This window comes from Notamacropus eugenii, chromosome 1 (genome assembly GCF_028372415.1).
Source record: "Notamacropus eugenii isolate mMacEug1 chromosome 1, mMacEug1.pri_v2, whole genome shotgun sequence".
Lineage (NCBI taxonomy): Eukaryota > Metazoa > Chordata > Mammalia > Diprotodontia > Macropodidae > Notamacropus > Notamacropus eugenii.
Window position 1 is genome coordinate 269,089,879 of NC_092872.1, and position 15,289 is coordinate 269,105,167.

Consider the following 15,289-nt stretch of genomic DNA (forward strand, 5'->3'; position numbering starts at 1 on the left):
TAGTAGGTACTTAATAAATGTTGATTGATTGTCTTGTTTTCCCTATTCCCTGGCACAATGCTTGGTATGCAGTAGATGCTTTATCGAATGACCAACTCACCAGTGAACTTGACTACTGTTCTGATCTGGGCCCTTAGGCTCCATCAGACTTTTAGCTTTTTAAGTGAGTACCTGAAAAGACCTTAGTCTAAAAGGCCAAGGCCTCCCATTGCATCCTGGACCATCGCCAGTCATCCTGATGAATATCTGGTCACTGGATCCAGATGACTCAGGAGGAGAAAGTGAGGCTGGTGACCTTGCACAGCCCTCCCTCCCTCAAAAAAAAGTCAAGTTCAAGTCATGTCATTATTTCTCTGATGTCATGATCTTCTTTGAAAATGAAGGATGAACATAACAGCTTTTCAGAAAGTAAACAAACCTGTGGATTTTGAGGCTCTGGGTTGACCACTGTCCAGTTTTCACTGCAGTTTTCTCCTGCATGACTGTCAGCTTGAGTGATGTTTTTGACTGTGTGAGTGTGTGAGAGAAGGAGAGGGAAAGGAGAGAGATAATTTGGGTTTTTTGCCTTTAGGTATTGAAGTTAGGAAGGAAGGGAAATGCTAGATGACTCATTGCTCATTAAAGCATAAATGGAAGAAAAAGAATAAACCATTGAAACAGCAAATCCCCTAGGTGAAGAGGAATCTGGAACATGTTGTGACAAACAGTGTTCTATGTCCAGCATTGTAGAAATATTGGAAAGAGGATATCAGTTTTTTGTTTAGAGCAAGAAATTTTTTTCCCCAAGTTTTTTTTTTCTCTTCTGAAGTAGGGTTTTTGCTTTTGTGCTTTTTTCATATGTCACATCTTACTTTGATTTTTAAAAAATGATTATCTGGTGAAGCAGCAATACATTGTGGCTAATCAAATTGGCAGGCACATTAAAATGAATGTGTATTAATAAGACAACCAATGGTGAGTTGGTGGTGCAGTAGAGAGTTGAGTTGTGTTCTGTTGCTGTTCAGTCAATTGTGTCTGACTCTTGGTGTCCCCAGTTGGGGTTTTCTTGGCAAAGACACTGGAGGTCATTTCCTGAGGCCTGAGGTCAAATCCAGCCTACAATATTTACTATTGGCTATAGTGACCCTGGGCAAGTCACTATATTTCTGTTTGCCTCAGTTTCTTCAGCTGTCAAATAAGAATAATAAAAGCACCTATCTCAATGTTGAGAGGATCAAATGACATAATATTTATAAAGTGCTTAGCACAGTGCCTGGCACATAGTAGGGACTATATAAATGGCTTATTCCCTTCTCCTTCCTCCCAAATAATGCACAAAATGGTTCTATAATGCTTCAAGATTCACAAAACAGGGAGTCAAGATGGTGGAGTAGAAAGACACACATAGTCTAACTTTTCTCCCATAGCCCGTAAAACACCTGTAAAGAAATATTCTCAACAAATTCTAGAGCAACAGAAGCCACAGAACAACAAGGTGGAGGAGATTTCCAGCCAATGGGAAAGATCTGTTGCACCAGATGTGGAGCCCAGCCCAGCCCAGCCTTGGCTGCATGGCACCAGGAGGAGCAGGACCTGAGCAGGCTTTGGGGACAGAATCCCGAGCAGCAGTGGCAGTTCACAGATCCTTTAACCCACAAATGCCAAAGGTCAGTGAGAGGCCTTTTTCAACCAGAGTGAGAAGGGAGCAGGATCCTCCCCTAGCCCTGGCCCCAGGTAGTGGTGGTGGCGGCGGCAGCAGCAGCAGCAGCTAGGGTCCATTGCTGGAGCAGCTCAACTTAAAGCCCCTGGGGGAATTGAGCAGCTGATCTGAATCTCAGCCCTGAGCACAGTCCTGTGGCATGGTGGAGCTGTAGGCCTCTGAGGAGTAAATTCTTTTCCATGGATTGTGCCACCTTGGAGGAACTGAGAACTTACAGGTCCCCAGATTATACCCTACTCTTGACAAAGGACCCAAAAGTCAAGTCACTGGTTGGGAAAATGCCCAAAAAAGGGAAAAGAAATAAGACTATAGAAGGTTACTCTCTTGGTGAGGAAGAACAATGTTTTCTGATGAGGAAGAACAATATTTACCATCAGGGAAAGACATAAAAGTCAAGACTTTTGCATCTAAAACCTCCAAAATAGATATGCAATAATCCCAGGCCATGGAAGAGCTCAAAAAGGATTTTGAAAATCAAGTAAGAGAGGTGGAGGAAAAATTGGGAAGAGAAATAAGAGTAATGCAAGAAAATCATGAAAAGTGACTCAACAACTTGCTAAAGGAGACCCAAAAAATGCTGAAGAAAATAACACCTTTAAAAATAGGCTAACTCAATTGGCAAAAGAGGTCCAATGAGGAGAAGAATGCTTCAAAAAGCAGAATTAGTCAAATGGAAAAGGAGGTTCAAAAGCTCACTGAATAAAAGAGTTCTTTAAAAATTAGAATGAAACAGATGGAAGCTAATATCTTTATGAGAAACCAAGAAATCACAAAACAAAACCAAAAGAATGAAAGAAATGGAAGATAATGTGAAGTATCTCATTGGAAAAACAACTGGCCTGGAAAATAGATCCAGGAGAGACAATTTAAAAATTATGGGACTACCTGAAATCCATGACCAAGAAAAGAGCCTAGACATCATCTTTCATGAAATTGGTAAGGAAAATTGCCCTGATATTATAGAACCAGAAGGTAAAATAAATATTAAAAGAATCCACCAATAACCTCCTGAAAGAGTTACAAAAAGAGAAATATTGTAGCCAAATTCCAGAGTTCCCAGATCAAAGAGAAAATATTTCAAGCAGCTAGAAAGGAACAATTTGAGCATTGTGGAAATACAATCAGGATAACACAGGATCTGGCAGCTTCTACATTAAGGGACTGAAAGTCTTTTGGTATATGATATTCCAGAAGTCAAAGGAACTAGGATTAAAACCAAGAATCACCTACCCAGTGAAATTGAATATAATACTTCAAGGGGAAAATGGTTACTCAATGAAATAGAGGACTTTCAAGCATTCTTGATGAAAACACCGGAGCTGAAAAGAAAATCTGACTTTCAAACACAAGAAGCAAGAGAAGCATAACAAGGTAAACAGGAAAGAGAAATCACAAGGGACTTAGTAAAGTTGAACTGTTTACATTCCTACATGAAAAGATAGTATTTGTAACTTTTCTTAGTATCTGGGTAGTTGGTGGGATTATATAGACACACAGACACACAGATACACATGTATGTATATATGAATATATATACATATATATGTGTATATATATATATATATATATATATATATATATACAGAGAGAGAGAGAGAGAGAGAGAGAGAGAGAGAGAGAGAGGCAGAGACAGAGCCAGAGAGAGCCAGAGAGAGACAGAGAGACAGAGAGCACAGAGTGAGGTGAATAGGAAGGGATCATATGTAAAAAAATAAAATTAAGGGTGAGAGAGGAATATATTGGGAGGAGAAATGGATTGGGGCAAATTATCTCTCATAGAAGAGTCAAGAAAAAGTTTTTCCAATGGAGGGGAAAAGGGGGGAGGCGAGAGGGAAAAAGTGAAGCTTACTCTCATCACATTTGGCTCAAGGAAGGAATAACATGCACACTCAATTTGGTATGAAAATTTATCTTACACTACAGGAAAGTAGGGGAGAAGGGGATAAGTAGGGGAGGGATGATGGAAGAGAGGGCAAATGGGAGGAGGGAGAAATTAGAAGTAAACGCTCTTGGGGAGGGACAAGATCAAAAGAGAGAATAGAAAAAACAGGGGGCAGGATAGGATGGATGAAAATATAGTTAGTCTTACACAACATGACTATTATGGAAGTCATTTGCAAAACTTTATATATATAGCCTATATTGAATTGCTTGCCTTCTCAGTGGGATAGGTGGGGAGGGAGGGAGGAAAAGAAGTCGGAACTCAAAGTTTTAGCAACAAATGTTGAGAATTGCTTTTACATACAACTGGGAAATAAGAAATACAGGTAATGGGGTATAGAAATTTATCTTGCCCTACAGGACAAGAGAGAAGATGGGGATAAGGGAAGGGAGGGATGTTAGAAGGGAGGGCACATTGGTAGAAGGGGCAATCAGAATGCAAGGTGTTTTGGGGTGGAGGGAGGGAAGAGATGGGGAGAAAATTTGGAACTCAAAATTTTGTGGAAATGACTGTTGAAAACTTAAAATAAATTTTAAAAAATCATAATAAAAAAAGTTTCACAAAACACTTTCCTCACAACAACAAAGTGAGCTAAGTTGTGAAAGTGTTAATGTCAACCCCATTTTACACATGGGGAAACCGAGGGTCAACTTGGAGACGTGTTGTCCTTGGGATTTGAAGTTTGATGTCCTGATTCCAAATCCAAGGCCCAAATTCCCTGGGACTGGAAGGCTCTCCCTCCTCACCACAGCTCTGAGAATCCCTCCTTTCCTTTACAAAGTAGCTGATGTACCACTTCCTACAGGAGCCTTTTACCTGACTTTCTCCTCTCTGCAGCAGCCAGCATTTTCTACCTGCAAAAGATCATGCATTGATTTTGAAGCTATTTTGTATCACCATATGTATGTATGTATACATGTAGCTACATGTGTATGTGCATGTTTGTATGTATGTGTTTGTATATATGCGTATGTAGGTGTGTATATGTGTGTGTATACTTATTGTCTCCTCCACAGAAAATAAGCTCTTAAAGAGCAAGGACTTGCCGGTTTTTCTTTCTGTATTTCTTGAGCCTAACACATAATAGGTATTTAATAAAAGCTTGTGATTGGTTTATTTCCCCTCTACAGCCCGTCTTAACCAAGTTAATCAAAATCAAATAGGGAATAAAAGCACATGTAAAAATATGAGCTCCAAATTGTTTACAGTTTTCTGGAAAGAAAAACATATTGATGTGTGTTTGTGTGTGTAGATAAATGGGTAAACTTTTACAAAATAGTAACAATACTTTATCTCTTGAATAGAGTCTTTTTCCATCCTCAGTCTTATCAGATTTGATTAGTAGTATTTAAAAAAAATTTGCATCCATTGTAGTGTTCTGATGTTCCCATTCTTTATTCTATGTATGTATATACACATAGAATGTATATATATGTATATATATACATGTATATATATACGTACACACACAAATGTATGTGTAAGTATGCATATTATACATATAATATATCACATATATTTGTGTCTATGTGTATGCACACATGTATGTATATATCTTATACATGTTTATATATCTCTGCGTATACACAAATACAGATACACACACGTATATGTCTCTTATATATGTTTATATATCTGTGTATATACATACCTATAGACACATACATATATGCACATATTTATATGTATGTTTGTATATATGTCTGTGTATAAACACACACATTTTATACACACACCCTTCTTTTTGAAAAGGCTAAACCTATATTCTAGTAGACTCAGTTTGATGAATCAGGTTAAATTCTCACTTGCAAGTACCATCCCTGAAGCTGTCAGAAGATGTGAGGCTGGCTCTCTGTGGTTTCCTGATGGTAGTGCTTTTTGGAACCTTTCCAGTAAGCTGCCCTTACAACCTGGTATTCTTTTGGGTCACATCAGGATAGCCCCTTCTTAAATTGCATAGTATTAGATATGCCAACAGAAGAGCCGAGAGGTCATCATTCACCATTTCATAGAAGAAGTCATGCGAATTGACAAATAACCTAAACCAGTCAGGATTTCTTAGAGAATTCTCAAAACTAAAGACTGATTTATAAGGTGCAGCTTGTGTGGAGGAAGTGTCAGATGTGCCAGGAACAATTCAGAAAACCAAGCTTGTCAGTGTTCTTGGTGTAGTGAACCACAGATGATTTGTTTCCAAAGAAGAGGTTCCTGAAATTAGATTTTACAATGGAATAGCATGGAGCCCAGGAAAGATAAAAGCTGGAGACCAGAAACGTAGCTGGGACAATACTGACTGAGAGATGGGAGGTACCTTCAAGACAATCTGATGCAACTTCTATATTTTACAGATAAAGAAATTGATGTTTCCTTTCCTTTCCTTTACTTGAACAAAGAGCTTAAATGATTTTCCCAAGATCACCCAGTCAGTAAGTGGGAGAACAAGGATGTGATCCTCTATTTTCTGACTCCAAGTCCAATGCTCTGCCCACCAGGCTGCCTGATCAATTGGCAAAATGCTCACACAGCGTCATTTTCCTGGAGCTCTGGAAACATGGATCACAATTCCATTTTGTGCCAGACCTACCTTACTGGAAGGAACTATTAAGTTTGAGCTTTCATAAACCTTCTTTTCTCCTTTTCCAAATTAGAAAGAGAGACTCAGGGCATGAGAATGTAGGTTGTGTTATGTTTTTATGGTCAAGGTTAATGAGGATATTACATTGATACATTTACCTAACTCTTTTTTCCAGTGGGCTTTGCAGCAGTAATTAAGCTGAAAAAAGATTCTTAAAAGAAAATAAATATAACTCTCTGCTATAGTTTCAGTTGGCATTGATGAGTTCAGCTGTTCTTTGGGGGTAGCTAGCTCTATATTATGGTTTGGGAATCCAACGATGCATATCTAATTGAATTCCGCAGTTAATCAAAAAACCTCCCAGGAAACATCTTTCCTTGGCTGCCATCACATTAAGAGTTCTCCTTTTCTCCTTCTCTTTGCTTTGCAAGCTTCTCTTCCTCCTTCTAATCTCTAAATGTGGGTGTTTCCCAGGGCTCAATCCTCAGCCCTTTGCTCTTCTCACTCCATCTGAAATCTCATTGGCTTCCATGACCTTGGTTGGGTGGCATCCAGATCACCAAGTCTATCCTCCAGCTTTCTCTGGGAAGCCAATTTCTGCAGATCTAGGATGTTATGCATTATGTAAATTCTTTTCAATGTGCTTAAAGCAAGTCCTCCTTCTTAATAGCTGATCTTTATATCTCTCTTTCCCCAAATTATCTCATTTGACAAAAGCTGTGAAGGGAGGTTGGTACCACATATATTTTCTAAATGAGGAAACTGAGGCCCACAGAGGCTACAGTTTGCCTACTGGTGTTAAAGGTGCGATTCAAACCCAGATCTCTTCTGAGTTCAAGGGCAGCTGTTTATTTCTTTTAAAATAGGTCTCTTGTTCTTGTTTTTTACATCATTGTCTCTTTCCAATAAAACAACCCTACCCCCTAATGAAACTGAACAAAATAGTTTGGCAACACAAAGCAATTCAGCAGCTATAGACCCAGAGTCGACCATCTTCTGTGACAGATAATCTGAATTCTAGTGTCAGAGGGCTAATTATATTTACATGAGTGTAGTCACTGAATATATTCTTTTATTCTTGATGTTTTCTTTATTTTTTCTCAGTTTATATGAGTTTTCCCAGAATCCCTCATTTCTTCTCTTTTTATGTTGTGTTAGACCTCTCTGCCAGCTGTTTCTCATTCTGTAGACACCCCTTTTGTTTCTAGTTGTTCTGTCCTCCCCAGAGATCCTTCTGCACTTTATCTCCCAGAAGTCTTCTGCAATCACCCAAACCAATTAGAAACTCTCCCTCTTCTTAACTTTTCTAGTCAGTTGGCAATTACATTTTTCTGCATATTATTCCATCTAATACTTTAATTCAACAAATTCTTCAATTTGACAAACATTTATACATAGTCTGTAGGCTTTCTATTTAATTAAATGAATGTTATATAAACAAATGGTACAGAAACCAATGAGATTATCATATATTTTAGAAATATGAATCATTTCCACTTTTTTACCAAGCAAAACTATCGTTGTGACACTTTTGCAGCCTAATTTTTACCAATTTTTTAAACTTCATTTTTATTTGGGAGGTGGTGGATGTCCCATTATTGAAGTTCTTTGGGCTAAGACTAGGTGAACTCTTGTTACTTGTCTGTGATAGAGTAGGTTCCTTTTTGCCCTTGAGATCCGTTCCAACCCCCTAAATCTGTGATTCTGTAAACTCACACTATTACTAAAAAGCTAAGGACTTGTGAGCAAAACGTGTAAAATTGAGATAGGTGAGAAAAGGCAAAGCAGTTTAATGAGAGTTCACAGTCTTCCCTCCTCTTTGAAGGAAGCATTTCTTAGAACTCTGTCCTCTTTTTACTTCACTCTTGTTTCCTTTTTTATTTTTCTTGCCAAAATATGGTGTAAAAAAACGTTGGCCCTGAAGTCCTGGGATCTGGGTTCAGATCTCTCCTTTGACCTACTTACCCCTTTTGTGACTTTGGGCAAGTCACTTGAATTCCCTGGGTCTGTTTCCTCATATGTAAAATAAGGAGATTGGTCTAGGTAACCTCTGAGATTCTTTCCAGTTCTATAACTAAAACCTTATCATCTTTTGTATGGGTGGACCAGCGCGTGTGGTAATCAGAGATAAGAGAAGCAGAGAATTTACGCAGTTTTGAAAGAAATGAGATGAGGATATGATGAGGCATGCACTTTTGAGAGATACTTGTTTCTGTTTATTCATTTTCAATCCTGACCGCATCTGGGATTTTCTTGACAAAGACACAGGAGTGGTTTGTATTTCCTTCTCCAACTCACTTTACAGATAAGGAAACTGAAGCAAACAGGGTGAACTGACTTGCCCAGGGTCATATAGCTAGTTAAGTGTCTGAGGCTGGCTTTGAACTTAGTCAGATGAGTCTTCCTGACTCCATGCCCAGCACTCTAGGCATTATGGAGTTGTCTAGCGCCCTGTAGAGAGATAACCAGTATGGATATCGCAGTTTTAGGTTTGCAATGCATTTTAAATGTCATCTTATTTGTTTCTCTCAACTCTTTGAGGCAAGTGCCTTTATTATCCCCATTCTCCAGTTGAGCAAATTTGGCCTAAGAGAAAGTGACTTGCTGGGGTCCCATAGCTTACTTAAGCTTACTTCCTTAAGTGCTGGAGGCTGGATATCAGCTCAGGTCTCCCTGAACTCCAGGTCTAGTGCTAGATCCACTGCATCATCCAGCCACCCCTTGTAATTGAAAGAACAAACTTCAGAAGCATCAAAGAAAAGACAAGTTGGATGTCATGACCCAAAATTATTGGGGGTGGAGGGATTGAGGCCTAGATGGGAAAGAAGAAAAGTGACAAGGAGAAAATTCTGCAGACAAAAAAGTTATTTCCATGAAGAGAAGGAGGGACTTTTCAAAAGAGATCAATGGGGATGTACAGAGTAATGGTACGGTAACTTTGATTATAAAAAGACATTTATTAGATGGAAGCAAAGGCAGAATTAGTGTCAGCAAGTTGTCTGAACCCAGGCTGAAGGCTCACATGAGCTGAAGCTGGGGTGGAGTACTAGGGATGACCCAAACGTGGGGTTTCATCTGCTTAATTCTACTGGTGAAATGAGTGTAGGAGTATTTTTCTGAGTGAATGAGACACTGTCAATATTGACTCCTACTTGGTCTGCCAAGCCAGCAATCTTTAGATTGGGAATACAAATGGGAAGCAAAAGTGGGTAACAGAGAGTGGAAACTGAGGACAAGTAAATTGTAGAAGAGTACCTGACTAACTGTCCTGGTGAGGTTCAAGTCATAAGATTGGGAGGAATCATATGAGAGTAGTAATTACAAACCTTTCAATAGTGCCTAAAGGTTTGCAAACCTTTTTGCATGCATTATCCCCTTTGATACCAGAATCAGCCCTGGGAGGAAAATATTACAGGTATCATCATCATCATCATCATCATCATCATCATCATCATCATCATCATCATTTCCATTTTAAAGATGAAGAATATAAGGTTCCACTGAAGTACCATGGTCAAATAGCTGGTAAATGTCAGGAGCAGAATTTGAACTCATGTCTTACCTGATTCAAACGTTAGCTCTCTGTTGTACTTTGTACTTTCCAAAAGGATAATGAAAAAACTGGAATATCCAATTTTGTTTATCTCTTTTGTTAATCTGAGTTTTTTATAATTTCATAGATATTCAGCTGTTTTAGCAAAACTGCTGAATGGTCAATTGTTGGTGTTTTGTTGGGTTTTTTTGCAATTTTATTAATTTCCTTTATTTCTTCATTTGATGTGATTTCTCCTTTTTTGATTTTTGATCCTGACAATTTGGTTTCCCTCTCTTTTTAAATCAGACTAGGCAATGAATATTTATTTTATTTTTCAAAAAGAGCTCTTAGTGTAATTTATCAATTCAATGCTTTTTGCTTTCAGTTCTGTTCATCTCTCCCTTCATGTTCAGAATTTCCATTAAATATTTAGTTGGGTTTTTCTAATTGTTGGTTTTCTAGCTTTTTTAATGTATGTAAAGATGGTATGGACTTAATTTCTTCTTCTAGGTTTGTGTTTTGAGCATCCCTGTCTCCAGAATATTCCTCCTCTGCTGGTGTTTTCTTGTGTTGGTTCATTTATAAGTTTTTCCTCCCACACTCTAGGATGGCAGGTCAGATTGTTTGAATCTGACTGGCTTTCCTCAGTTCCTTGTTCTGGTTTCCACTTGGTAGGTCAATGTTCTGAGCACTGGCAGACTTCTGTGAGACACTGTGAGTGGCTGTCAGACTGTTCCTGAGCAAGGCACTATAGTTTTGTGCTCCTCTCCAGGCTTCCTTGATCAGAATGTTTGTTGGGTGCTCTCTGTTCTCCCAGGGCTCATTGTCACTGATTCTGAAAGATGTGTGGAGACCAGAAGAGGTATAAAGAAATGAGAAGGGCCAATGTGTAGTGTATGTATGTATGCTGGCCTGTTGAACATTTTTAGTCAGTTACTAGGATTAAGAACTTTCAGATTTTCATCTGACACATAGTTCATTCTCAGAAAGAAGTGGGAGTAAATAACTGGCCATGCTCCTTGTCAATTCCCAGACAAGATCACTCCCCTAGTCATCACTCCTAGGGAGTGTTTTCCCATAATCTACTGTAACCTTTTTGAGGTCAGGGACTGTCTAGCTTTTGCTTGGCATAAATACTAAATAAAATATATTTCATTCATTCAATCAATTTTATTGAAAAGCAAGCTCATCTTGACAATTTGAAGTTGCTTATCATCTGACTTCAGTCTACCTTTTCCCATTTCTTTCACACTTATTTAATTATCTATCCCCTCAACTCTCTATTCTTCTGAATTCCTCCATGACTGTCAGATGCACCACCCTCTTCCTAGTCAGCCAAACTTCCACACTCAGTCCAGCCTCAACTCCTCACTCTCACCCCATCTCCATGACTAATCAGTTGCCAAGTCCAATATGGACTTTGACCTTTGTCACATCTTCCCTCCTCTGACACTGATGCCACCATGGTGTCTCATACCTGGACTTTGGAAATAGATTTTTTTGGTTGATTTCTGTGTTTCAAGTCCCTCCACATTCCAGAGTATGCTGCACTTAACTGTTAAATTCATCCTCCTAGAGAGCACAATTCTGACCATGTCATTGTCCCTCCCCACACTTTCCCACCTCCCAGTGCCTTCTGACTGCCTCCAGGATCAAATCAAAAATCCTTTGGTTTTTAAAACTCTTCCTAACCTGGCCCCTTCCTACTTTTCCAGGATTTGTCCAGTTTCCTCCCCTCCACATAACGTATGATACAGTGATATGGGGTCCCTGCTGTTCCTCCAATAAGATATTCCATCTCCTGACTCCTCTATACTTGGAATACTCTCCTTCCTCTTCTCTGCCTCTCAGCTTCTCTGACTTCCTTCAAGTCAGACCTAAAAATCCCACCTTCTGCAGGTAGCATTTCCCACGCTCTGTTACTACTACTGCTTCCTTTTGAGATTCCTTTTATTTTATCCTGCAAATATCTTGTTTATACATAGTTGGTTGCATGTTGTCTCTCCCATCAAGCTCCTTTGAGAGTAAGGACCATGTTGCTGGTTTTCTCTAGATCTCCGGCTCTTAGCATAGTGCCTGGCACACAGGAGTGCTTAAAGCTTGTTGAATGAGACTGACTTTAGATAGAGGATAGAGTGGGGAAAGAAAATACAGGAAGTACTGAGTTCAAATCTTGCCTTGGACAGTTACTAGCTATGTGATCCTGGGTAAGTCACTTAATCTCAGTTAGCCTGTTTTTCCATTTGTAAAATGGGGTTAATAATAGTACCTGCCTGACAAGGTTGTTGTGAGTATTAAATGAGATGATATATGTAAAATGCCTTTCTAATCTCAAAGTACTATAATCATTATTATTATTATTATTATTAAGATAAAAAGAGAGGCCTGTATCTAAAATTCTGACACATTCTAAAGAGCAATGGACCTGGAGGTTGAAAGCTTTGAGTTTGATCAGGTTATTTTGGGCAGGTCCCACTTTTTCTTGTTTTGTCCTCCCCTCACCCATCATCTTTCCTACTGACATCCTCTTCTCCATTTCTCATCCTCCATCATAGTTCTAGCCTTGATCACATCTTGCCTAGATTATCACAGGAGGCTTCTGATGGCACTCCTTGCCTGCATTCTCTTCCTGGCACCATGCCATCCTTCACACAGCTGCCAGAGTCTCTGGTCTGACCTAATACTTATCCTAGTCCCTCATTCCTGCTGACTTTGGATCTTTGCTCATTGAGAAGCAGAACAATGTTGTTAATGGATGGCTAGCTATAGACTCAGGAAGATCCCAGTTCTAATCCTGCCTCTGACAGATATGATTGTATGTCTATAGATGGTCACTTAATTTCTCTGTTCCCCCAGACTGTTCTCTAAGGATATAAGTTATAGATGAATTGCTAGTCGATATTACTGGAAGGCAGTTCCACACAAATGCAATTGTACGTCTGGATCAAAAGATTGTTTTGAATATCATACCTTTATTTTGTCATATGGTTAAGATTGTTACCATTTTAGCCTGAATGAGGATCTTTGAAATGTATGTCATATTTTTCTGTTTTTATAGACAGGAATCAATTCATTATTTTTGAATGGACCTTTGAAATAGGTGACTTGAAATATTTCAGTTGGATTGATTTAGCCTTTGTGACATTTTTCTGGATTATTTGTGCCATTGGTTAGCTTGGTTTGATGTTCAAGGACAGTGATCAAAGTCTAGACAGGTCCTACTAAAAATATTTATAAGATCTCTAGAAAATAAATGCAAAGTACTTTTGGGGGATCGCTAGCACCTTAGGGATCAAATAATTATAATTTATGAAATGCCTAGTGTGTGTTATGAACTGTGCTAGATGATGCAATGAATACAGCGTTGGCCCTGGAGTTAGAAAGACTCTTTGGACTCCAAATCCAGCATCAGACACTTGCTGTATAACCCTGGGCAAGTCACTTACCCTTGTTTGCCTCAGTTTCCTCATCTGTCAAAAGAGCTGGAGAAGCAAGTGGTAAACCACTTCAGTATCTTTGCCAAGACTCCCCCCCCCCAAAAAAAGGAGTCATGAAGAGTTGGACACAACTGAAAACAACTGAACAAAAAGAGATATAAATATCCCTACTCTCAAGGAGCTCAGGAAAATCTTCCTAAGTTCAGTCTTTGAGTTCTGAGATAATCACAGTAAGACAGTTCTATTTTTACCTTTACTAAAGCCATTGAACAAATTTCTTATTTCAATATATTAATTTGGTTCTTTTTTTGGTGATAATTGTATACCACTGTGGAAATGCAAAGATCTTCACATCTTGGTCTATTTAGGTAGATTTTTCTGAAAATGACCATCGTGTCAGATTAGCCAGACTTGATTTGCTAACCGGTTTTGCGCAATTAGATATCAAATTGTTGATTTTTTTGAATATAAGTAATTTTAAAATTTCCACACCAATATAGGGGATTTACATTCCCCCAAATTATTGAATGTTTAACTAGATGCAAGTGCTAATTGCCCAGAAGTATTACCTAGGGACGTTATTGGGTACTCTGTTTTGGGGACTTCTGGCTCTGCTGTGACAGTTAAATTGAACACATGCCCCAAATATTTCATTTAGAGGTTATAAGAATAATGTTATGACTCTAACACTGCTTACTTACTTAGAATTTTTACATATACATACATATTATAGAAACCTCTCTCTCTTCCCATCTCTGTGTCCCTCTCTCCCCTCCCTTCCTCCCTGTCCCTTTTTCCCCTCATATCTTCTCTTTCTCTTGTTCTATCTCTCTCTCCCTCCCTTTTTCTTTACCCCCTCCTCTCTTTGTATATGTATGTCTCTATACATATACATATGTCCTTATATGCATATATTTGTATATATGCATGTACATAAAGCATACATAAATATGTGAATGGATAGATGATAGACAGATAAAGATAGACAAGTGGATAAGTAGATTAATCAATAGATAGGTAGATAGATAAATAGATAGATAGATAGACTGATCAATAGATCAATGAAGAGAGAGACAGAGACAGAGTAAGAGTGTGTGAGTGAGAGAGAGAGAGAGCAGCACATCCTTCCTGTTTTGCTTGTTGGTAAACAATATTGGAAAGAATTAAACCCAAGGGAACATGGAGAAGTGATGTGTTCTCCCTCAGTTTGTCTCCAAGCAAAGACTGGATAGTCACTTATGACCACAGAATTAGAACTCTTAGAAGTGGAAGGACTCTCAGAGGTCATCCATTCAACTCCTTTAGTTTTCATCTCAGGAAACTGAGGCTCAGGGAAGCTAAGCAACGTGTTCTAGGTACTACAAGTACCACTCTTTAGGGATGGGGTTTGAACCCCAGTTCTCTGGCTGCAGAGTCAGGAGATAGCACATTGCCTCCCTTGTCAAATGAGTTATAATAAGATTTCTTTTGGGGGCTGGTTAGACGAGATGGCTACAGAAGTAATTTTCAACACGAAAAAGCTGTGATTCTCTGGGTCATCTTGTAATAGGTGTCAAAATAAATGTTTTATAATATGATTACATTTTCCCACTCAGAAAAAAAGATTTTATTTTTGCATTGAGGTTTTTAGCTTTGTATCTGAAATTTTGGACATTTTTGGTCGGCCCTCTGAACTTTAAAAGAGTTGGTTTGGTTCCTATCTTTGGTCATTACAGTTTTCTATCACCCATTTCTTTAATAATGATTTAAATTTTGTGGTTGCTTTTGATTTTGGATGTTATCTATGAACTATATCTAAGGAAGCATTGACAGTAAGGGACCTTCTTGATATTATATCATTTTCATTGGTTGACTTTGCATAACTTTGAACTTCCTTCTTTGGAGTATAAGAACTTGTGTGTTGTGCTTTCACAGATGAACTGTGTTCTTATTAGAGTCACAAACTCCTCGTTAATGCAATGGGATTTCATCTTTATGCTCATGTTGTTTTCCTTTTTTTTTCCCCAGGATAACCATGGATCCTATAACCCACGAAGTTCCAAAAAGGTAAAAATACAATTTGCCTAAAACTTGAGGCATCTCTTCTTTTTTTAATTTGAAA

The 15,289-nt window shown here is 38.5% G+C and overlaps 1 protein-coding gene across 1 annotated transcript in view; it reads left to right on the plus strand.

Annotated features, from left to right (window-relative positions):
* The window catches only part of ANK3 (ankyrin 3), a 715,857-nt gene that overhangs the window by 99,829 nt on the left and 600,739 nt on the right, over positions 1–15,289 (plus strand). The window contains exon 2 of the mRNA XM_072628881.1: positions 15,196–15,234. Within this exon, the coding sequence (XP_072484982.1) occupies positions 15,196–15,234 (39 nt within the window). The remainder of the gene's footprint in view (positions 1–15,195; positions 15,235–15,289) is intronic.